Genomic DNA, 26,485 nt, shown 5'->3' with positions numbered 1-26,485 from the left:
CTCTGGTGCTTTGGTATTGTAAGTAATTGTTAATATTTCTTACGGTTGCAAAGTCTGTGGATGGTGGTGGTGGTTACCACAAGGTGGCTCGTTTGCCTATTTATTTTATAAAAAAAGTAATGCTACATGCCACAAACTATTACTACTTGTAGCCTACCCAGCGCTAATAAATAGTACTTTCTTGACTACAAAGTGTACTAATTTTGATAAATTATCTATATCTAATTTATTATTAATTAAAACACGTTATATAAATAAATCGAGATGAAATTACCGTACTTTTGTTCACCGTGTAGCGAAGAGTGTTAGTGTTCCAATATTGGTATCAGATAAAATCAGATTTTATCTGATATAAAACTAAATTTAACTTATACATTTAAGTTTTACTAAGAAATATCAAAATCGTTACATCGTAATCAGTGAAGTAAGTAATCAATTGACATATTTAACGCTAATGTATACGTAACTCGAATGGTCATCGAAAATACGTAATAAATAGTCAGGTATCGCCTTGAACTAAACACAAAATGATTTTGTACTATGTAAAACTTGTTATTTAAAAATTAACTTTATGGTAAAACGAATACAGATCATTTTTGAGTGTATGTAAAGCGATTTAGCACATTTTATTATTAATTTATTGGCATTTTTATTACATTGTAAGAGTTTATTAGTTTTGTTCGTATGTGGTTTGCTTAATTGGCTCAACAGTAGTAAAAGTAATCGTATTTGTAGTTTTAAAGTTAACAGCAATAGCCCTCTGGTAACGCCTTCTCACTCCATAAGCAGGTTTGTAGTGGACAAATGCAGGTTTCCTCATCATTTCAAATGGGGCTTTTTTAACCCTGTTTGGTTTAACCCTGAGATCTTTGACGGAGAACCACGTATTCTATCAATCGAACAGTCTCGGCTTTTACTTAGATTGCTTTAGTTTATTATTTAACAATCCATATGAGTTTTCAGTTTTAAGTTATATTTTTTATTTATAAATCTTATTATGGGACTGGCTGTTTAGAATGTTGCCATAATAAAAAATAAATCATGGACTTTTAACTACAGACTCGAAATGAAAACAATATAAGTTCTAGATACAATAAGGTGTATAAATAACTTTTTTTTTTTATATTTAAGTATTTAAAACCATTGGATGTAAGTATTAATAGTATTAGTAAAGTAATTACCTGTACGTCTGTTCCTGCGCTTCGAAGATGAATCCACATTCGTAGAAACTGCTCAATAGTACCGGGAACAGTAGCAGGACGAAATTCAATAGATTGTAACGTCCGTACGGTCTCAGGCTTTCGAGGACCGAGTCTAGATTGATTTCTTTCCTCTGTTCCATTTCTTTGGTGGATTTTCTGTAAATGTATCGTTGGATTATTTCGGTGGTTTCTGTTCGTTGGAATCCGATAGCGGTAATGAATATGTTGTTTGCGGTCGCGGTTTTGGTACACATACATACTGCATATAGTATTACGTAGCTGTGATAATATGTTTACATATATAATTATTTTAGGCAAACAAAGTGAGCCTGTAAATGTCCCATTATTGGGCCAAGGCGTTCCCTTTTGAGGAGAAGGTTTGGTGCTTATTCCATCACACCGCTCCAATAGGGACTGGTGGAAATACGATGTTTTCCTCCGACGCCGAACACAATACAAATTATAAGCACAAATTAAACACATGAAAATTTAATACTATTCGGGTTTGATTTCACTATCCTAATTTAAGGTTTACGTGTTTTAATCACTAGGTCGTCTAGGATCACAATGATAAATAAAATAGGTAGTACATACAAATTTGTTAAAATATAGCTTATTAGTAAATAACTTGGTCGTAGGTGTGTAATTCAATCTGAGATACAAAGACTCACATTTCAACTATGACTGAGATAAAAATTTAAATTTAAATAAGTTTTATTCATAGAACGTGACTTTTTTATTTTATGTTTATCTTTTATTAATCTAATTTATAATCGTGTATTATCTTTATTTTTTTTTTAATATGGCGCTTCCTGTGTTTTTGCTCGCTTTATATTTTAATTATTTTAATGTTTAGTAATATAAATATTCTGTCCTCATTTTTTTATGTAATACTTTTTTAATGACACGTCTTGTATTCGCATTATGATCCTGTTCAATTTATTTTCTATGGTAATTCTTGTTTTACTAATTAAAAAAAAAAAAAACAAGAAATTAAATCAAATTTAGGAAATTAAAAAAAAACTACAAATAGTATTTGGTAATTATAATTGGTAAGTATATGTAGGTAGCATATTTTACTAAATTATGTTTGCAAAGATGTAAGACGGTACAGCTTTAGGTACTTCCATATAATTCATATACTTCCATATATAAATTAAGATAGTATATGCTTTATTAACTTTTAAAAAGGTATATCACGATATCAATATTCAATCCAAGTAATCCAGTATTAGTCAAAGTCATTAAATATGCTATTACGGATATCCGAACACGAAGTATTCATGTTTGACGGTATCAAAATCCGTCACCAATTGCCAAAGGCAAGAATGGATTACACAAAGAACGATACTTATAATCGCACACAATACATTATGAAAGGAGATAACTATATTTTTTTGTCGTTGTAATTGTTTTATTGAATTTTCATTATTTAGCCGGTTCTTCTCATGTAGTTTCAATTTGATAATAAGTAAGCTATTATTGAATAAAGGATTTTTAAAGGATTTGCCTTTGATTAATTGACAGAAGGAACTATCTCAGTAAGTGACATTGCAATATTCACTCTTAGTTCATAGTTTACAAGACCTTAATTATGTAATAATAGTAATTAAGATTAAGGAGTTAACTAGTTCAAGTAATTACTAGTTCAATTCTTCAATTGACCTTTTAATCTTACGCGGGTGAGCGTCCATTGAGCTCTAGATGAATGGAAGTTTGCGAATTTCATATATATATTTTTTTAATTATGTGATGTGATGAAGTTATGTGCTGCCTAGAAATAAAAATGTGCCGCCGCATCAAAGATAAACATTACAGGAAGAGAAATGAAAGGCACAGATAACACTTTTATAGAGTTTTGTTAAGTAAAAAATCTCATCGGACTTGTAACACTATTTCTCGTGTTTAATTTGTTTTAGAATAATAAAATCGTGCTTAACAGTGGTATAAATTAAAAAATTAAATATACTTTATTCAAGGCTCTATTACAAGTACTTTTGAATAACATGATTCAATTCAATGTAAAAATTACCTAGAAAAACAAGTAAATTAAATCAAATGAAATCACTTATTTTATTATAGATAATAAAAATACAATTAAACTTATATATCATGTATGAAAATCAAGTAATAAAAATCACACGCATTTTCATAATTAATTTTTACAGCCTAATGTAGCAATACCTTGTCGTAATACATTTAAAAAAAAAAGGGTGCGATCACCTGTCACAGATAATCGGGTTTATTTTTTGGCGCGAAGTTGGATAATAACTGTATGTCCGAAACATACAGTTATTATATTATGTTATAAGTTATTTAACGTTTTAGTTGATTTTTTGATTTCGTTATTAATAATTTAAAGTAATTTATGTTGTTTATAAAAATTTAGACAGTTATTTGTTTTGGAAAGTAATTTTTAATTCTCGTCTGTGATACTATGTAATTAATATAAAGTATATATCGAACTGAGTTATTGGGTGTGGTCGCGGTCTCGGTATTAAGACATATTGCAGTTTGGTTGTATGTTTAGCTGTATTTGTTCATCTATAAAGTGCCCAAATTTAAGAGAACAAAACAATGACATCGACTCCGAAGCAAATTTAGAATAATAAACACTTAATTAAGTTTTAATTAAATTAAATTCAGGGTTACAATAAAAGCGGAATACAAGTGGAATAAAATTATATTTACGGTCGTTAAATTGGAACTTTATAGGGTAGGCTAAAGTGCGAGAAGAGAACGATTTTTTTATTACAGTAAAACGACATAAAGTCTGTGAAAAGAGCTACCACTTAAACAATAAAATGAGATGAATATGTATCATACGATTGTCAAGTTGAATGAGAAAGTTTACAACGATTAAATAAATCTGGAACTCATAATTTTGGCAACTGTATTTATTATTACATTCTATTTTGTTCACAAAATTAATATACTTTACAAAATTTCTATTAAATGTGATAAAAACATAAAAACTTTCCGTCAATCAAATGTGGAACCAGAAAACCCTTAACTAGCTGAAATAATCACTCATCAAACTTGCGTATCCAAACATACGGTTAAGTGTACTTAAGTTTTTTTTTAATATTTAAGCTGGTACAGTTACACACCTATTCTTTGGTAGGCAAATACTCGTAATAGCTCAGTAATATGCTAGAATACTCTCCAGTCGTTTCGGATTGTCGCCGTAGTTCGATCAGTAATTTTAATATCGTCATCAGTTTTTTTTTTAAAGTGTCCAGTCAACTTTGTAACTTACTTTATATTATGTTCGTGTTTACATATAAATTTTACGAAAATTTTTTTATTAAAAAGTACGTTATTCGGTAATGAAATTACACTTGCACTTGTTTTTCTTTATTAACATAGTTCACAGACCAATAGATTTTCGACATAATCAAGGTTTTCCGTCGAAGGTCGTGTCTAATGTATACGAATGAATAATATACAGCGTGACGAATTTAATTTAATTGTGACAACAGATTGTACATATTCCATTTATAGTATACGCATGCTCAACGATAAAGATTTTTAAATAAAATGCTAATTAAACTTTTTGTCATAATTATAATTTATTTAGTAGATAAGTCATAACGTATATGTAACGTATTATTAACGGCGACTATTATATTCATTGATGATGTCTGTTATAATTGCCATGTATGGCTGAACGCTGCGCACTCTTTGCACTCAAATATGGTTAAGTGGGGGAAAAAAATGTCGTATCCAAACTATTTTTGTGTTAATTAATTATTAATTTATATGCTAACTATAATCCGTACAGGAAAACGATACATAAAATTAAATACAATCTAATGTTTTTTTTTTTAATCTACGTTATATAATCGACGCATGTAGAATTCAAATTAAGTGTGACAAACATACAAGCACATTATATTATATATTTGATGTTTGCTTGACAAGCCTGCAAATTTTCCACTGCTGGGCTAACGCCTCTTCTCCCTTTTTGAGGAGAAGGACGGAGCATATTCCACCACGGTGCTCCAAAGCGAGTTGGTGGAACACATATGTGTGGCAGAATTGTCAAGTAGGGCTTTGTGCAAGCCCGTCTGGGTATGTACCGCCCACTTATAAAATATTCTTCCGCCAAGCAATACTTCTTATGGTTGGGTTTCAAGCTAGTAAGCCAGTGTAACTACAGGCCCAAGGGACATAACATCTCAGTTCCCAAAGTTAGTGGCACATAGACGATGTAAAGAATAGTAAAAACTTCTTACAGTGCCAAATTTACTTATATGGGAGGTATTCTCACTTACCATCAGGTGGCCCATTTGATAGTCCACTAAGCATGCAATAAAAAAACGTAGTATATAATATTTCTTAATAAATTACTAATTAACGCAAACAGTTTTATTTGTAATTGTGCTGGTAGAGTCTTAATTATATAAATATTAAAGCATTTAAACAAACAATTCTTCAGATTTATAATATGAAGTATACATTACAACATAAATAAGCCACCAGTAAAGGTGCCACAATACGAAAGCCTCGTTATAAACAACTATAATATTCAAATAAGATATTAAAGATAAAAAAAATTACAATTGTTTTTGTTTACGTAAATAAAAAGATAAGTGAAATAAAACTGCTTATTATCTAGTTATGTTGCGCAGTACACCGTTTCTGCCAACTAAGGAATCTCCGGGAACCAAACCACCCGTGAGTTTCCAATAACTTGTTGATTCCTTAAATTTAACATCGTATAGTTTTAAGCGTAACCAATCATTACATGATTGGCATCCAATTCTCTCACATGTATTCAATTTATAATTAAGTTTTAATTCCTTTTTAAAATTCAATTTAATTTTTAAATAAATTTTAATAATTTTTAAAAAGTTCAATTGAACCTCCCGAAACTTGACTATCTATCTTTCAATCTTCATTTGAAATAATTATATTTTTGTATAAAATTAAAATATAGTTTAATAGTTCTTTCAATGTTCAACAACAATTCAAACAAAATCTTCATAAGTAATGATATATGTGCCATGTTATATGATTTATCGTTTTTATTCTATTCACATAGTCTGAACAACTTATCTAATTCAATCAAAACTCGCTACACGTCTTGGCGGTGAGCACACAATGCTGGATATATCGAAGGCGATGGTCTTAAATTTCTTTGAAGATCATCTTAATATATTGTAGGAGAACGGAACGGAAGTTGCTTACGACATATAATATGCGTATTAAATATTAGACACGACGAAGTGACTTAATAACGTTGGATAATAATTAATGATATGATTATGATTTTTTTTTAATTCCGAATGAATTAAAATAATAGCTTAAAACAAGTTACCAATATTATAAATGCGAAAGTAACTCTGTCTGTATGTCTATTGATATTTTACAGTCAATTCACTGAACCAAATGTGATGAAATTTCGGTTATTAGCTTGAACTCCAAGGAAGGACATGGGATTTTAAGCTGAGTATTTGACGACTACCCTCACGAGCGAAACCACGGGCGACAACTAGAATCGGTCAAACGATGTCAAAATTTAATAATCACTAACAAATACAATAACATTAATTTTATTTTATAACATTAACTCATCATTTACACCCATATTCGGTAATCACGTACGCAAACTCGCAGTATAGATCATACAATAAATATTTAAATGAACATCGTTATTATCACGTTAGTTATATCTTATCTTATCTTTTAAAACATGTAATTATCTGAATAATCTAAAATGATATCTTAGATTATTATCGTTAATCTGAATGTTTGATGCAATCATTTTTATATTGAATCGATTTTCAATTGTTTGTTCGATCCACACAACTGTTTTACTAGATAAGGTCCACTCATCATATGTTATGGTATCGTAAATTGCAATCTTTACTAATATTATACGGTCTGTCTGTTATGGTTTAAAGGCCAAAATTAATGAAGCCAATTTGATGAAATTTGATTTGAAACAAGCTTCAACCTCAACGAGTCATTCCGTTATAGACTTTTTTGTAACATGACGACCAACTCTTTAAACGCGAGTAAATCAGCGATTGACGTATTAGTACTGAATATTTATTTGTTTCCATTTAGAAGGTGAAAGAAACATTGTAACTACATGTTGCCATCTAAGTTTCTAATTTTATTATCTTCAGTATCATTTGTCAGTCTGCCTGCCCATTCGAAATAAAAAATATATCCTGTCAATGGTTTCCCGTAACGCCCAAATATATAAATTTGACAGAAAGTAACTTAATATCTCAAAGAAATATATTTTTGTCTGCCTTTTGATAATAACATCTTATTAAATCTTTTGAGTTTTTAACATACATACGTGTTCAATATTCTTATAGTAAGTAAGTAAAATAAGATGTTCGTGACATTTGTGTGCTTGTTATTCGACTTCTTTCAAACTTCTGAAGTTATATCGATCAAAGTTTTGACGTCGGCAAATGACGCGAAATGTTGGAAGCGCCCGGAAGTTTTCGTGAGATTTTATTATTCACATTTTTTATTATAACACTTCAAACTAATATATATATATTTGTAATATATCAGTTATGTTATGTGATGGAATCATATAACACTATAACCACGAATCTACTTAATATAGAAATATTTTAGTAGTTAAGTTTACTTGTATATTTACATGGGGACAATACATCTTTGTCAAAAGAACATTACTCAACACAGCATTATCATAATATGATATTGTGTAAATGATAAAAAAGCGTGGAGTTAGTACTCTTTGTTGCAGGATATAACTTTGTATTTAAAGCGTTGGAAAAGAGTAACTGTTGAAACATTTTGACCCGGCTAGCTCTACATTTCGTATAATTTTCTAAACTGACGATTCAATAGGGTTTTTAATAACCTATTTGAGTTTTCATCCGATGCAGATTTCGATGTTTCGGTCACTACCGAGATGAAATATAAACGCAAGTAATGCACATATAAACTTTGTTTGTTTGTTTGCCTGGGTTGCCCCCACACATTTGTTGAAATCATGTGGGTAGCCCCTTAGACATCTTCAGTTGAAATTGGCTGTATAATATATACAATACATTTACACTTTCTAAATGCATCATAATTAAACCTAAGGTGTTGTCTATCATGACATACAGATTAGTCACTGGATAAGCATTCTGACGGTACCTTTAATTACACTGGCTTACTCATCTTTAATTGATTGTTTTTAGCGGTACAATAGTGGTTGGTATATATCCAGATTAATTTGCAGTGCCACCAGTTTTTTTATTATATAGGTAGGCGGACGAGCAAATGGACCACCTGATGGTAAATAGTCACCACCGCCCATAGACAATAGTGCTGTAAGAAATATTAACCATTCCTTCCATCGCCAATGTGCTATCAACCTTGGGAACTAAGATGTTATGTGTAATGGTGGTGTATGGTGTATGGTGGTATCCATCCAGACGGATAAGCACAAATCTCTATCACCAAGTAAAGACCAATAATTTACATTGCACTCACAACTCTGTCAATAATTTTAATATTATTGTTTATTTGGGATAACATAACTACATTTATATACGCATTAAATCCGCTTGCAGTATTTGCATAATGTATTAACATTCGACAAATGGATATTTGCATTATTAGATCAGTAAACACATCACTTAGCGACCGAAGCCAATTTATACAAACAATTACATAATGATATTTACTAGAAATCCTTTAAATATTGTTTGAGTAGGTAAAGATTTGACAGACGGTATGTAGAAGGAATGGTTTCTTGAGGTGAAAACGTAGCGATTATCTTGATAAGGCTATACAATGTGTTTCTGATATGTCCTGAAGAAAATAAAATATATATTTATTGAGCTTATTACGGTGTAAATTGAAGGTAACGGCCTCTTATATTCGAGACGAAGCCAGCCATCACTTACTTGATAGTAGAGCTTGAGCCTAGAGACTTGTGTAAGTCCGTCTGGGTAGGTACCACCCAATCATCAGATATTCTACCGCCAAACATCATTACTTTGTCTTGCTGAGTTCCGGCTTAAAGGGTGAGTGAGCTAGTGTAACTACACGCACTAGGGACATAACATCTTAGTTCCCAAGTTGGCGATGTAAGGAATTGTAAATATTTTTTACTGCGCCATTGTCTATGGGTGGTGATGACCACATACCATCAGGTGGCCCATATGTTCGTCCGTCAATATAATCTAATTTCCTTAGATATTGGGTGTCTTTCGATCATTCCCTTACAATAAATAATATATTTGAGGTAAAGTATATTTGAGGCAATAGAAAAATTGAAGAGAAGATGGATTGATGAACGGGATTTCACGACGAAGAAAAAGTAACTAAGGATATGACTCAGAAAAGACAACTACGCAAAGATTATCTTAAAAATTATCTAAATAATAACGATAACAGGAAGACATTAATTGTCCATTTGATTGCTTATGTGGGTAAACATACTGATTATATGACAATTTTCTCAAATACAACCATTGTGGTACAAAAATAGTTACATGCTATGTAATTAGACGTAGTTTAGCTTTATCAAGCGTCATAATAGAACTGAATGGTATACATAATTTCCATGATACAATTTATGAATATAAAATGAAATCAATTAATTATTTTAAAATGATAAACGGATATCCCAATAGTAGAAGATGTTAGCAATAATGATATTCTCCTAACCTATTTTGGCTATGATGGATAAGCTCAAGAGAGACTCGCCAGATGTCATATAGATAAAAAGATCACGCACTCTATGTTACCTAACTCTCATAAGCCGATGAAACCGCAGACGTGAGAATTACTAGTCAGAAAATAATCATAGACTTTGTAGTGGTTAGACTCTAAGTTTGAATTTAAGACCTAGACCCGCCAACCATCAAACTAGTCTATTTTCAACAACATGTATACCGAATATTTTATTAGGAGCAAATGAAGAAGGGATTACCAGCATTGCAATTAATAGAAGACTATTTAATGTTAAAATGGCTTAAACACCAATGTTTTCTGATTTTAAAATAAAGGATTGTGAATATGAACTTCATACAAAATATGTATTTAAACCAACTTTATATATTTATTCATCTGATTTGGAATCCATAAGTTCTATGACGACATTCAAATACAATTAATGACATGTGCACGAATTTTGATGAGTCCATGACGAGTAAAATATCGCAACACACCAAAAATTATACGTTGAAGTTATTAAATATGATCCGATAATATTAAAGTCAGTCATCTGAGTCAGATCGATCGTGCACTACGAATAGGAAGTCATTATTTAATATTTACCTACCCACATTATCGCCTACTAAGAAACTAAAGAGGTTTATGTTAATACATAATATTTATTAGTTAGTTAAAATATAAATTTAATTACTAATAAAGAGAGATGGTCCAGTAGTTAGAATACCTGAATCTTAACTGGAGACTTAAAGGTTCAAAGGTAAGCTCTACTGAATTTAGTAAGTGCTCAATTTGTGTTTATAATTCATCTCGTACGATGAAAGAAAACATCGTAATAAAAACTATATTATATATCAAATGAAAAAATTGTCACAAGTTGTCCACCGGCATTGGAACAGCGTTGTATAATAATCACCAATTTTTCTCATCTAAAGGACATTTCAGCCTATTTCATTAATTAAATAAAAAATATATATATTTGATAAATTCATTGTTAAAATTACTAAAAATCATTAGTGACGTATATCGTATATGACGCCTACTGTTGTATCAGCCGTTTAGTTTAGCTAAATAAGATTTAGACAAGCTGTAGTTTCGACAGACCTTTGTCCGTCTTATTCTGGGGTAAAAAAGGTGCAAAAGCCTGACCGCCTCGATTTGCTCCCCCCTCGCTGATGATGGTCAAGTATTGGACCATCGGTGATTACCCTAAAAAAATCTTCTAAAAATCGCTTGTTTAATTTAAGACGGGTTTGGATAGTTTGCGTTGAAGTCTGCCGAAATAATCTCTACGTACCCACAGAATTTAATTTTCGGAAAAATGAAACGAGAAACCCACTTCGATTACACAATGCGGATTAGTAAATGTTTAGATTAGTATTGATATATTTTCGATGGCAGATAAATAAACCGCGTCTCCCTACAACGAACATTACCAAGGTTGGAATAAATATGTTCATTGTCACTGCGCTGCGAACCGTGAAACCTTAACTGTTATCGTCCTTACGAAATCATTGAAACTGTCACATGGTGCTGTTCTCAAAATATTTCGTGAATTAACCTTTTTAACTTGGCATTGTTAAACTACTTTTTTTTATTATGTGTTCAATTATTTCAGGATTTTTTCTGTGCTATGAAAACACAATTTGAGTGAACAATTTCTATATGTATTAAGTGTAGATCGGGATAAGATTGCATCTCGCAAATCTCTCTTATCTATATTTTCAGGTTGACAAAAACAATTATTATATTGAATTATAAGTAGTCATTTTAATACAAAATTCATAAAACGTACGCACATTATTCTATATATAGTTTTATATAACTTAAATTTATTTTTAGCCGCATTGAATTGATAGATTTTCATCAAAGATCAAATAATCTTCTAAAAAATGAAACTTTATTTACAAATTATTTTTTACCTTGAGCCTTAAATGTACCATTATATAAACGTAAGCCGATATAAAATGTTCATTTTAAATCTACTTTTACGATCTCCTAGGTGATTGAACCTATAGAACCTAGGCAGCAAATAAGGTTCTTAAACGAGTATTTACGGTAGACTGTGCGTAATGTGGGTCACATTGCGAATCGCGCTGTCAAAGCTACAGTCGTATCTATCGATAGGATTATGCATCGATAGTCGTGCTGATAATATTATCTTGGGAAAGTAAAACTATATGCTCAAATATACTTCAGCCAAAAAAAAAAAAAATCTGTACTGTAAGCCACTCGTATGCTGTGACGGCAGACGGAATGACGCTCTCTTATGCCATGTTGCCCTCTGTGTATTATTCTCTACTTGATTTTAGGCGCGCTTTTTTTGGGTCTGATTAAGGTTTGCTGTTGGCCTTATTGGCCTTTACAGTGTCACCGGGCGTGGAGGCGACTCTTATTGTAAGTTTGAGCGCTCTTGGGTTCGTGATGATCATCCTGGCGGTGTCTCCTATGAGATCTCACCTCTGCTCAGGACGTAGACGGTAGGGTAAGGAGCGCTTCTGCTCGTAGCACTGTTTACTCGACGATACGACAGGTTTCGTGACGTCACTAATCGAGGACCAATCGGGAATCGGGTGTGAGTGGCAACTGGCACGTATACACTTCGTTTAGGTATGGGTGTCGCACGACAGCTTCTATTTACACGTTGTTGCTTGTTATATAATATATGTATATACTAAGCGTATTGTTACAAAAGTAAAGTTGAATAAAGGACCGAACATGTAAGCTTAAAATATTTTTATAAATAGTAAATAAATAATAAATATTGGACAACATCACATACATTACTCTGATCCCAATGTAAGAAGCTAAAGCACTTGTGTTATGGGAAATCAGAAGTAACGACGGAACCATATACACCCAGACCCAAGACAACATAGAAAACTAATGAACTTTTTCTACATCGACTCGGCCGGGATCGAACCCGGGGCCTCAGAGTGGCGCACCCATGAAAACCTCGAACCCATGAAATACTACTCGATCACGGAACGTAATTGTTTAATTGAACGATCACGGAATTGTTTTAACGTAAATTAAATTAGTATCGATAAACATATACTTTTGTGAATAATGACAGGAGGAGGGGGTCTCGGTTGCTTTGTTTTAGCAATTGTAATATATTAATGGTTTAAATAAAAAAAATAAACAAATTAATCTTTTGATAGTATCGAACTTTGCACAGTTGTTTTTGGGTTAACATTTCTGACGTAATGAGATTAATGTGCAAAAGCGAACTCGTGAATAGCGTCGAATGATATATATTTTTTAAATTAACCTGGCAATATATTTACTAAAATAATTTAGGCAGATATTTGCTCGTCCTATCTATACTATAAAAAAAAAAGATCTGTGTAATTTAATTGACGGAAAAGTAAAACTAATAATCAGTAACTACCCGAGTTCTTTTTAGGATTAAAATTCCGAATCGATGCTAGAATCAAAAGTGTTTGAATAAAGACTAATTAGATTTTGAATTCGTTGAAAGTCTTAGCTTAGACATCATAATATACTGGCGAAAATCATTGGTTCAGAGTAATCGAGATCAACTGTGAAGCAACTTGTGACTAGACGTTATCAATGAAAATGAGATGAATCATATTATTAACAATTCAGAAATAAATTACTTTATAATAGAATGATGGGATTAACGTAATGATTCATCTTAACCATAAATCAAAATGATTTCGAGTTAATAAAGCTTCGATAATTTTAATCTACCTATAGTTATTATGGTTATATCATGAAATGTTTTGTATTAAATCTTGCGACACGACTCGCGCCGGATAGCTTGGTGATATGTTTGATATCTTTTCGGACATGCGCAGAACACGCAAAAGTTTTGATAACAAAATTAAAAGTACTTATGTTTTTTTTTTAATATTTTATACTGTTTTTTTTTTTAATATTTTTGTCATCATTATGAATATCTGCTTTATGTTTATGAATTTTAGTAATTAACTCTGCTCTAATGTCTTATCAGCCAAAGTAAGCAGAGTTCATACGACCCCCCCCCCACCCCTCCGTTTACTAAGGCAATTTAATATTCATTGGTACATATATTTTTAAGCCGATTAATGTTAAAAACTGTATAGGAATTTAATGCTCATTTTTTAATTAATCAATAGAAATAAATGGTGATTATGTAATTACCACCCAGTCAACAATAACCATAGTAAAAAGCCTATGGACCCCTTTGATGTTTACTAAAGACATTCCGAATAGTCCGCGACTGTTCGGTAAAGCCGACATTCGTAGTCGGCGACTATTTGGCAAAGAGTACCGAGTAACTGGCTCCTTTTATCTATACATATAATAAAATTGGAGTGTCTGTTTGTAATATTAAAATAACCCATTTTTATTAAATGCGTATGTATGTATACACGGTACATATACCAAAATAACATTTTTTTACAATTTTTGTCTGTCTATCTGTCTGTCTGTTTGTTCCGGCTAATCTCTGGAACGGCTAAGCCGGTTTCGACGGGACTTTCACTGGCAGATAGCGGATGTAATAAGGAGTGACTTATACTTTTATTTTAGAATTATATATAGAATAAAAATAAAATCACGCTACAATACCCAAATAACTTAAATTAAAACAACGCACACGAAGTCGTGGGCCCAGCTAGTATTACATATAATAAAATGTAGGAGGAATTACATTAAGTAAATTTTAAATAAATTATCTTTTATTACTGGTTACACTTGTCTTAACATGAATCATTAATTGGACAAAAAGAATCAGGACATGATCGAATCTTAATTCTCTTAATCTTTTTCACTTAATTGAAAAATAACATTTAATTTTTTTACACAATAACACCGTTCTGACCTGCAACCAAAGGAATAATTAACCGTGACTAGTCGGTCTCTCTACAACCGGCTAATCGGTTAGTCGGCTAGTCGGTCAAAGTTACAATCGGCACATCTCTAATGTTTACTTAACACTTGAATGGCCACATAGAACAGATGTTGACTGGTATAAATAGATAATGCTATATCATCGGTTTAAGACGATAAAGCAAATAACAATTTTTTTTTTGTTACCGGTAGGTGGACAAGCAAATGGGCAACTGATAAGTAGCCACCACCGCCCATAGACAATGGCGCTGTAAGAAATATTAACCATTCCTTACATCACCAATGCGCCACCAACCTTGGGAACTAAGATGTTATGTCACTTGTGCCTGCCACTGGCTCACCCTTCAAACCGGAACACAACAATACTGAGTACTGCTGTTTGGCGGTAGAATATCTGATGAGTGGGTGGTACCTACCCAGACGGGCATGCACAAAGCCCTACTACCAAGTAAATACAATAAAATCAATTAAACTATATATTTTTCATATAAAAATTGCATTCACAGAGGATGCAAGTACGTAGAAGTACATCATATACTGTGATAAATAAATTCAATACATCGTTTCATTGGTGTAATAAAAGGATAAATTAACATTGATTTAAATGTATCGATTTTATAACGTTTAAACGAATATAGTAGTTTGTCTGTGGATAAGACAAAAAAAAAATACTTAAATTACTTGTATGATACATTTATGAGGAACATAAGTTTATAAAAAAATAATTGCATCCCTTTATTTAAACTATAAGTACATTTAAATAATAAAGACCAAACATTTACTTAAGAAAGTATTACTTTTATGCAATTACCTTGCTATTAAAGTTAGAAAATGTAATAAAAATCTGGTGTTGAGAACTATGAGGATGCCTTTGTCCAGCAGTGGACGTCTTCGTTTTGAGATGATGATGAAAACATACACGGTTTTTATAGGCTAGTTACCGACCCCGGCTTCGCTTGCGTTTTAGGCATTGATAGTCAGGTAGCCTATGTCTTTTCGTGGAGTTCAAGCTTGCTTCGTACCAAGCCACTGGACCCAATTGTATGAGACTTGTCTTTAAGCTCGGTTCCGTGGTTTTGTCGCAACAGACAGACAGATAAACAGAGTTACTTTCGCATTTATAATATTAGTTAAGATTCAAAATAAATCGTTTCTACCGCAAATAGTCAGACCGTATTACTTTTTTCCAAGATCAATAATGAGTTAGTGTGCGTGTTCGTTAAATAGGAGATAAAAACCTTGTAAATGTGGTCGATTGAATATTTACTATCATTATAAAGAATTTAAACCGCAACACAGCAATACCGTATTACTTTCTTCCGATATACGCAGTGTGTCTGTCTATGTGTGCAACTATGTGTGCGTATGTGTGCGTCAAAAAAAGAGAGATAATAACAGTGTCGTCCAGAAGGCAAATGATTGCTATAATAGTTGCGATAGTCCTTTACAGTGGCAAATGAGCGGTGCAATTAGCGTTATACACATACACACACACATATATTAAAAGTTCTATTATTAATTTAAAAAAAAACAGAAATCTATTAAAGGTGGTTTCACACAGGCGAATCCGTGAAAAACAGTTGTTAAGTATAAAATTATTCAACGTTATAGAACACAATGCTTCGGTGTCACAAAACAATGCAATAGCATGTTACTGCGCCTTGATTTCTCGCCTTGTACGCGTTGTGACGTGTTCACATACACACATCCCAGTATAAATTATGTTTAAGATGAACTAGGTTTTAGTTTTATGATTCTAGATTATTCGATTTTTAGATTTTTAATGTTGGAAATGTTTGTGTGCCTTGGAAAGCAAGTAAAGTCGTTAAGTTCTGATTTTTTCTAGTAGTATTGGGTTTGCGGTACTATTATGTTATGAGTGTTAGGGCTATTTCCAAACTGCACATCTATAGGTGCACCTGTTTGAGACTAGACACACAAACTTGAGCAGAATAATATGTTTCAAATTAATATGCCATTTGAATCCAGTACCTCAAAATGTGCAGCTTTCAATAGATCTTACTGCAGATTTATATTTTATATGAATCTAAAAAACAGCATTGTAAATCTTTTTATTTGAAAAGAGCAACTATGCGAGTTTCTTGTCGTTTCTTTTCGCTGAAAGCTGCTTTCCGAAACGGTGGTAGTATTTAAATATCGACGATTCAAAAACGCTTCATTGTGTAGTTTACTTGAATAAAATTGTTTTTATTTGATTTGATTTATGTATGTATATATATATATATATATATATATATATATATATATTATATGATAATATATATATATATCTCTGTATTTTTGTATCTGTCATCTTGAGTGACAGACATTGCGAAAGCGCGGGAAAAGAATATATATAAAAATTAGCTTGATATAATATTTAAATATTATATCTTTTTAATCTAATTGTTAATTCGACTTACATGTGAACATTATATCTACCTTAATATCTCATACGTGTAATATTGAAAATCGACTGAAGTTGATACGCGTATCTTAGTGTTTTGATGCGTGTATCTATTAAATTACATAATATTTATAGTAATGCTATTTCACTCTTTGATATTTATGGATTGTGTTCAGCGATGAGTTTTGAATTTTTTATTTGAAGCATATATTGGCGCAATTTGGGGTAAGGCGACAGCGTACTAGTCGTGACGGCACACGGCTTTTTTTGAATCGTCATGGCTCCGCTGCCGCCCTCTATTACCTTGTCTAAGAGTGGCGCATATTTGCATATATGTATCTATATATATCGTTGCTATATATAATAACAATAAATAATATATAAGTAACGCTATATTATAAAATTCTTTCGTCGTATAGAAATTAATGTCCCAATGTCCCAGTTTTTTTCTAATAGTCTATTGAATCGAAGTTCGATGTGTAAGATTCTTTGCCATATAATATAATATGGATTCAATAAAAAACGTATAAAGGCAGTTTCTTGATAAATAAAAACAAACACAATGTAGACACAGCGTTACATGCACACTGGCACTTCGTGATCAATTCATTCACCTCGTTAGAACGCAGATGGTGCGATCGCTCACTTTCAGAGATATTTCTGATACTTCTTTTAATTACATTGTTATATTAAATTTTATAGAACCGGTTTTATCTGGTTATAAATAATTATACTATTTATTAGCAAAAAGAGTTTTATTTTCACTGAATAAAAAAATATTGTCAATAAAACTTACTTACTTAAAACTAATCTTTAAAATAATACTTTTGGACAAATTAATTGGATTTAGGCTTTGGTTCCAACGCAGGACTGATTAAATCGAACAATGATTGTAAATATTAACTTCATTGCAAATCTGGCTTATTTAAAATTAGCATCTATGCGAGATTCTTGCAGTTTCTTCTCGCTGGAGGCCTATTTCCGAAAAGACGGTAGAGTTGAAATATTGACGGTACAAAAATACTTTATCGTTAACTTTAATATACATTTGATTTGAAGTTGATTTTAATAATATATGAAGTTGATTATAATAGGTGTAATATTTACAAGTACAAACACACACACAAAACAATATGTGTGTGTGGTTGATCAATCAACTTACAATGAATATACTGATGGCAAGTGTAAATAGAAACCATTCCTTGTATCACCAATGTGCCACCAACTTTGGGAGTATGGTGTATGATGACCCTTGTGCCTTTAGTTACACTGACTCACTCACGCTTCAGACTAAAACACAACAGTTCACAGTATTGTTGTTTGGTGGTAGAATATGTAATCAGTGGATGTAGTTCGTCTGTTTGCACAAAGCCGTACATCAAGTAAGGTCAAGGCTTGGAAGATTCTTATGCATTTTTTTTTGTATATGCAATTAAATACATTTTCGTTATGATTTACAACAAATGATTTTTTTTTCTATCAGTCAGTTCAAGGATAAATGTCAATACAGGCTTGTTTGAACTGTTATCGACGCTTTTAAAAAACCTGACTCCGATGTAAATAAGCCCTTTCATACAGCAATCTTGGTATACGAATTATACTCGACTAATTAATAATATTATTAATCACAAGAAAAAATATTGCTCATCTCAGTAATTAAAACAACTCGCCAGAAAGTTCATTGACCTATTCAGATAGTGTAGAAAAACCAGGTATAACATTTGACCTACATATATTACGCGAATCATTCGCTTATCTCTCTTGTGGTTTCCGTGTGTGTATATATACACCGTCAATGTGTGTGTTTTATGTAGCGGCGACAGACATTCCGCAGTCTGTCAAGAATTTAAAGTTACATGTGTGCTCAGTTGCGAAGTTGTGAGAAAAATATTTGTTTATACGTTTTGACATATAAAAAGGGGGAGATTTGTTTTGTCATTGAAACCTCTTAAGTTTTGACGTCAACTTATAAGCCAGTTGCACACATAAGCACTGTATACTTTATAATGTGTTTTAAATTTGGAACGTCTGCTAGATCCAATCCAGTGATCAGTCTCGATGAGTATACCGAACTCGTTTGAGAGTAAATAAGAGAGTCATCAAATCAGTAGTTTTTAATCAGGGATTTTGAGTTCAAATTCTGAAAAATGCTTTATTATTAATTCTATACATTAGTTATTAGTACATATTAATGTACTATAAAGATGTGTACATATTATTGGATTATAAAAAGGTAGGGTGTGTAGGGGCTAATCTCTGGTAAAACTCAATTCTAAAAATATTTTCATTAGTTATTAGTACATTATTCCTGAGTGCTATATATACAAGCAAATAATTATTAATAAGCTGTACCCGTGCGAAGACGAGGCGTATCGCTAGTTTAATATAATACGGTAGATCTAGTAATCGGCTGAGACGGAGAATTATCAACTATTAACATTTCATTGCTTTAAAAATAAACAAATAATTAAAAATTATCTAAAAGAACAAATGATGCAGTTATGTATATTGAAAAATATGTATATTGTTTAAATTTATTTAATAAACGAAAAATTGGCCATCTGATGTTAAGTAGCCTTGGGAACTAATATGTTATGTCCCTTGTCCCTATAGTTACACTGGCTCATTCACTCTTCAAACCGAAACACAACAATACCAAGTATGTGATGGGCTTCGTGCAAACCTTTCTGGGTAGGTTAGGTTAGGTTATATTCTATTTCTAAGCCGTAAGACGTTGTACAGTGTAACTACAGCCACAAGGACATGTTAACTAAGGTCTCAAGGTCGGTGGCGCATTGGAGATGTAAGGAATGATTAAAATATCTTAAGGCGCCAATGTCTATGGGCGATATTGACTTATCATCAGTCCATTGGCCTATTCGCCTACGTATTTCATAAAACAAATATCATAGTATTCATTGCATTAGTCATTAATTACATTCTTAATACGTTGTCAATGCTATCTAGGTTGTTGCTGTTGAACCCACTAGTGTGGCCGAAGGTTTATTTGTTTTTGTGTCATGGTCATTTATACTTCGCTTCATCGCAGGCGTGCTTCACACATTATAGGTAACTGTATATTTGATTTCATTATGCATTAATTTCATTCTAAATTCAAAACTGATAATGGAACACTAGCAAAATTAACATTCTTTAAGGAGGTTTTACAAAGCAGTTTTCATAAGATTTGTACACATACGTTGATATAATATAGGATAATGTTTTATCTGATTTTTTATTGTATTTTTTTATAGAATCCTTCAATACGATTTAACAAGTCTGTTACATATAGGTTTTAGGTAAATGAGAAATAAATGTCGAAATTTTAAATTCCAAAAAAAATCTAGGCAATTATTATGAGATAAAAATGACCATTAGCTGAATTATGCAGCTGAGTGACATAGTACAGTTTTTGTTTCAGGTTTTTTTTTGACATTGGTAGGCGGAGGGGTTAAAGGGTCACCAACCTTGGAATCTAACATATTATGTTCCTTGTGCCGGTAACACTGGCGGTAGAATATTTGAGAGTGGGTGGTGGGTGGTTGGGTTGGTTCGTGGTTACCCAGACGGGCTTGCGCGAAGTCCTACCACTAAGTACAAACGTTTCAAGCTGTTGTTTCTCGTGCTGTCGAGTCAGTTGTGGGAAATAGGAATATTATAATTTAAAAAAAAACATTAACCAAACCCTTAGATAATTTTCGTAGGTGTAATATTTACAAGTACAAACACACGCACACATCAATGTGTGTGTGTGTGGTTGATCAATCAACTTACAACGAATATACTGTATTTCAACATCATATGACCTTCCTTGATACTTTGAAACGTTTGCAAATCAGCTGATATTTTATGGTGAATAGCTTTAAGTCTTTTAAGCTATATCAAGCCTTTGTTATACTAAATATATTTATACACATAGAATTTTCCCATCAGGGTCAAGTTAACGTTGTTATTATAGACAACCACCAAAACTAGTTCACTGGTTTTGCACGTAACGGAATCTTGGATGCCCCCCCCTTCTTGACGACAGTTTTTATCGATAATCGACTTTAACATCACTATTCATATAATCATAGTTCAATGAACTTTGCTAATTTGTAAATTTAAATGTTTACATAAAACATTAATAAATTACGTATATTCATTAATACTAGAATATAGATAAGTAGATTCGGGCGGAGAGGGTTAGTTGATAGGTTACATCCTAATCTGAAAAGGGCTTAAGAGTTTGCTAGAGTAAATATATCAAAATATGTATTGATCTTACTGCAAGAATTTAATTGCAGAACATCACTAACTGCGATACAATTACATATTAATTCAACTCAATGCGTCATGCAACATCACACTATTTTAAAAATACTCATTTATTTTTTAAAATATTAAACAGTCTTATTTGTGATATAAAAGCAATTAGTTATTTTGCAATTAAGTCTTGCAGTAAGCTGACGTACGAACTACGTTTTTACGGAAGACCTGATGGAGAGTCTTAAATCTTGGTCCGCTGCTAGGGATTTTATGGACAAAAGACAGAGGATATTTAACATCGAACAAAATGGCTCTAGGTATTTACCTTTATCATTTAATTTTAAAACATTTAACTAAATAAAACGCCATACGGGTTGTTCTAATTAACAAAAGTAATGTATATTTATACATTTTTAAAATACAGAAATTTGAATGAGCATTTCGGTACGATCGCATAAATATTATATTAAAGGATCAAACATACAAAAGGACAAAACTTAGTATTAAAGGATCAAGATTCGTTGGGTTTACCTTAAAAATACGTCTGTCATCGCGAATGACAGTAACAAATTGTTCTGTCATTTGATAAACAAAAAAATTGTACTGCATCGGAAATAGATTTTAAAATCCTATTGTGCTCTATGAGGACTATGCATTGTTAAATATCTATTGTCTCGTTGCTTTCAGATGGTTATTTTTGTATGGGGTTCGATAACCGGCACTGTTCCATGAATGAATGGAAAGGACATAACAAAGCATAGAATAAAAATTGTTTTTGCTCTAAACCGACACGGATAGCGTTTACATTACTATTGGGTGTATTTCGTTTACATCACTAGGCGTTCCGGTATAAGTATAAAGATATATGTTCGTTTATGTTGGTTCGAAATTTAAATGATTAGATTATACTGCAGTAATTAATTTACAAGAGCCGTTTTATTTATAAACAAAAGTGATATTTCGTTGTTTTATAAAAATTTAAATCGCACATATCTCGATAACATAGTTTAAATATTAGTGATATGGAGTTGTCTTCTATATATTATGTTTAATATTCATAAAATGTTGTAATATAAATTTATCTTCTGTTTTAAATATTATTTTTATATATATTTTATTGTTAAATTCCAATGGTCCAAGGTTGGATTGCATACCTCCTTCCTTATCTTCTTCAATTGCATTTTTCAAGTTTAAAAAAAGTTTAATATGTTTACAAAAGTTGTGAGTTAAATAAAAAATATTTTAGACGGCTTACGAATATTTAAATTTAACGTGCGTTTGTGAAGTTTAAAAAAAGAAAACTTTTATCTCTTATCGACAGAAGCTTCTGTAGTTATGAATTTTCAACTTTACTAGATATCTGGTTTATATATATATATATATATGTATACGAATTACACACCTATCATTTAGTGAGCTTAAAAAATCTAACACATGGACGAACAGTTAATAGTTGCGTAACTGTTAACGAGCTTCTAGGCTAAAATTAACACCGGTTCAAATTTTAAAAGTTAAAAATTACTTAGCAGTGGACGATTTTCACTGCTAATTTGCTAAAAATTAAATATTGAAATGATGTAAATAATGAAACGTGTATATGGAATGTTAATTATTATTATATTATATTGTTGTATAAATAAGTAAAAAGGTTCTGTTAATTTTATAGCAAAGTGCACGATACCGTTGACGTGTGTGCAATCTCATTAACGCGCATGCTCTGTACTTTCGTTGCGGTCAATTGTAACTTTTTTTTAAAATAAGTACACACTTATCATAATGATATCGCAACCCTAACGAACGAAAAAAAAAAACTTAAAAAAAAAAATTGTACTCACATATAAAATTGTTCGAGAATACACGTCCTAATTCACACACACACAGGAATGTTTATGCTTAACCTCAAAAAGAAACATGTGTTTTAAGTACACTAAGGCTATGGAAAGAGTTCTGAAATAATAATTAGTAAAATTGATTCGAATTTTAAAAACGTATTTAAATATCACAGTCAGCCGGCCGGCATGCTTGCGTGTGGCACCGACCGATGGTTTCGGCTTACTCATTGGTTAGAGCGAGTAGCGACCGAAACGACGCTCTGTTGGTCGAACTCTACCAAGAAACGTCATCGCGCCACGCGCTTACGCCGTTTAAATCGACAAGTCAATAGTATCGCTTAATTCGAATTCATTACCGTTTTGTTTCGTAATTATCTTTTAACAGCACTAAGTTTTGAAGCAATGGATATTATAACTACAACTTTTTCAATCGTTTGACTCAATCAAACTTTATAAATATTCTCTTAATGAAGTACAACCACATGCATTCAAGTCAGTCTCTACCTGATGATTATTTTGAACTCACAGATGGTCATATTGCAATAATGATTTCATTTATTAAACTTATCAATTTATCATTTAATCGTCGTGTTATGGAATATGTATTATTTCTACCCAAATACATATATTTTCTACATTTGATAAAGTTTGTTAAAGTACTCGTATGGCTAATGAGACGGGATACATTTAATTAATACTACTAGTAGGTATTATATTCACCATACGAAATATGTGTAAATGTATCGTGCGCTTGGTATCTTTTCGGATATCTCGTTTGTTAAATGCGCGCTTTCTTTATCACGTAAAAATCATTTATCAAGCAATATGCTTTGGAAGGTTTTTAAACATTAGTCTGAAATTTATCGATTGGCAAAGTTAATGATATTGGTGGAATTTTAAGAAACGAAGATTTACCTTTGTGTAAAAAGTTTATTATAATTTTTCTGTAACTATGCAATAAATTTTCTGTAACTATAAATATGCATTGTCGTTGATTCTATTAATGTACATTGTTTCATATTATTTAAATTTATTATTAAAAAAAAAAAACTAAATAGGTCATATAGGAGAAAAAATACGCGTAGAATCTGTTAATAAAGTAATGAATAAATCTATATTATAAGTTACAAAATTAGTTACAAGAATATTACATAATTTTGAAAATCAAAATCATTATACTTCAATAGAAGAAATATCGATGATTTATCGAAATCAAGCCCTACAAAATTAATTATTTGGTACATATTTTTTAAAACAGATCGCAGATGACCCAACCATTACAAGCCATTCATCAAATAATGCGTGATGCATGTGCGTCCAGTTTCCAGATGTAGAGCATACAGTTAATGGGGTGTCATTTTATAGATATATCGTCAAACTAGCATTGTCAATGCGCTGTGAACCGTGAAATTAATATTTCCCATGTGACTATTGTGCAAATAATCCACTAGTGATAGGGCTTTGTGCAAAGTAAAACGTATTACTGTGGTTAAAACACGTGATACAATACATATATGTCAAATATCGTAGTGGGTTTATGATGTACGTTATACTTAATGTTAAATCGTTATTGAAATTCGGTATGAAGTGAATGATATATTTGAATGATTTTGTAGACATTTATTTCATAATATTATTACAATTACAACACGTTAATTTTCATCAAAATTTATCACAAATTGGAAACCAAATTGCAAATGACAAATTTTAGTAAAATGATTAGAATATAACTAACTATAATTATTATCAATTAATTAAATATTTTTCGTATTTCGTTCCAGTCGTCACTGATAACCTTTTCCTTCATACGCCCATTTTCTATGGTTTTCTTTCTGGGGGAGGGGGAAGGGTAGAGGTTGTGAGGTTAAATTGCAGAATCATAGGAAATACTATGGCAGGAGGTATATCCCCGTCCCTTTGATTAGTATGCCGGGGAAACACAGTTAGTCGATGTGGGTGCCATAGTTTGCAGGTATATACGTGACGGAACAGAATCGAAGCAGCGAGAGATGGAAAATGACATAGCATCCAAATGGTAGGGATTTGTTTCTATGACGTAAGGTGGAATAGGAAAATGGAAGTATATACATACAAAAATATGAAGCACACTATCACCAACCGCTACCGGAACAGGGTGGAATAAGTTGAAAGCATCCTGTATAATATATAAATCCCTTAAAAGTTGAAGTGAGAAGCATATACCGACATTTTCTCTTGGTAGGGCATTGTGCAGGACAGTCTAGGTAGGTTACACCCACTCATCAGATATACCACCTTTAAACAACGATACTTATTATTGTTGTGTTCTGGTTTTAAAGGTGCATCAGCCAGTGTAACTACAAGTGTATGGGAATCTTGCTGCCTACAGTTGTTGGCAAATAACTCATATGCATGAATAATTAATATTATTTAAGGTAACTATGCCCATGGGCAGAGGTAACTACTTGATAACCATCAGGTAGACTATTTGTCGGTCCACCTACATAACACAATGAAAGAACACTGAAATCTTTATCGTATTGGTATGATTTCTCATTAGATTATGATATGGAACAGAGGGAAAATGAGAGAAAGAGATGTCACGCACGTTTGAGCAGTAATATCTCCAGTGTTATTACACGGGTATTCTCAACATTGACAATAGTCAATGCCGATGGAGCTAAAGCTGCTAAGACCTACCATGGCAGATGTTTACCGCTATTGTAACGATTCACTTGGATATCTCGTAATTTTAAATGTATCAGATCACGCTGTAATATCATGCAAGACCGTGACCCAGTATACAAAATGTATGAAGTGAGCGTATATTGCCTTATAAGTTTGACCCGTATAGTTATCTTGAATTCAATTTTTTTTATCTGAATTCCATACATATATATGCATAATAACATTTTGCTAGTGTTTATTGCTACACTTTTATGTATTTGTTCAACACAAAATCTGTGTGTGGATATGTAGACATCAAATATATTTTCAGAGATATAAACTATATATATATATTTTTTATTTAAAGATCTTGGTACACAAATCTATCTTTCATAATTTGATTTGAAAAAAAAAAACACCATTTTTTAAGGTATTTTTCTAATTGTTGTTAAACTAAACGAAAAAGTAATTTTATGTGTTTTCTGTGACTAGACGTTAGTGTTTATTGTCATTGTATTGGAAAGATATAAATATCAAAATAACAATACTTTATGAAACGTACCGTATTATTTTGTGCCAGTTTTTATAACAAAATTAAGCGATATAATATAATCAAAGCACTATTA

At 31.7% G+C, this 26,485-nt stretch overlaps 1 protein-coding gene across 4 annotated transcripts in view; it reads right to left on the bottom strand.

Moving 5' to 3' along the window:
* LOC125067773 (organic cation transporter protein-like) overlaps positions 1 to 23,462 on the bottom strand; it is a 31,772-nt gene extending 8,310 nt beyond the window's left edge. Inside the window, exons 1-2 of one of the 4 annotated variants that reach the window (XM_047676529.1) lie at positions 23,217 to 23,462; positions 1,182 to 1,358 (exon numbers count right to left, since the gene is read on the bottom strand). In XM_047676529.1, the coding sequence (XP_047532485.1) occupies positions 1,182 to 1,342 (161 nt within the window). In that variant the 5' untranslated portion in view covers positions 1,343 to 1,358; positions 23,217 to 23,462. Of the gene's footprint in view, positions 1 to 1,181; positions 1,359 to 1,458; positions 1,674 to 1,796; positions 1,879 to 23,216 lie in introns of those variants that run through there. The other 3 variants (XM_047676530.1, XM_047676528.1, XM_047676527.1) reach the window with 3 other exon arrangements.
* Positions 23,463 to 26,485: the final 3,023 nt, after the last annotated feature.

This window comes from Vanessa atalanta, chromosome 12, assembly GCF_905147765.1.
Source record: "Vanessa atalanta chromosome 12, ilVanAtal1.2, whole genome shotgun sequence".
NCBI lineage: Eukaryota > Metazoa > Arthropoda > Insecta > Lepidoptera > Nymphalidae > Vanessa > Vanessa atalanta.
Note: the sequence above shows the minus strand (reverse complement) of the source record. Positions and strands in the feature narration are given on the sequence as shown.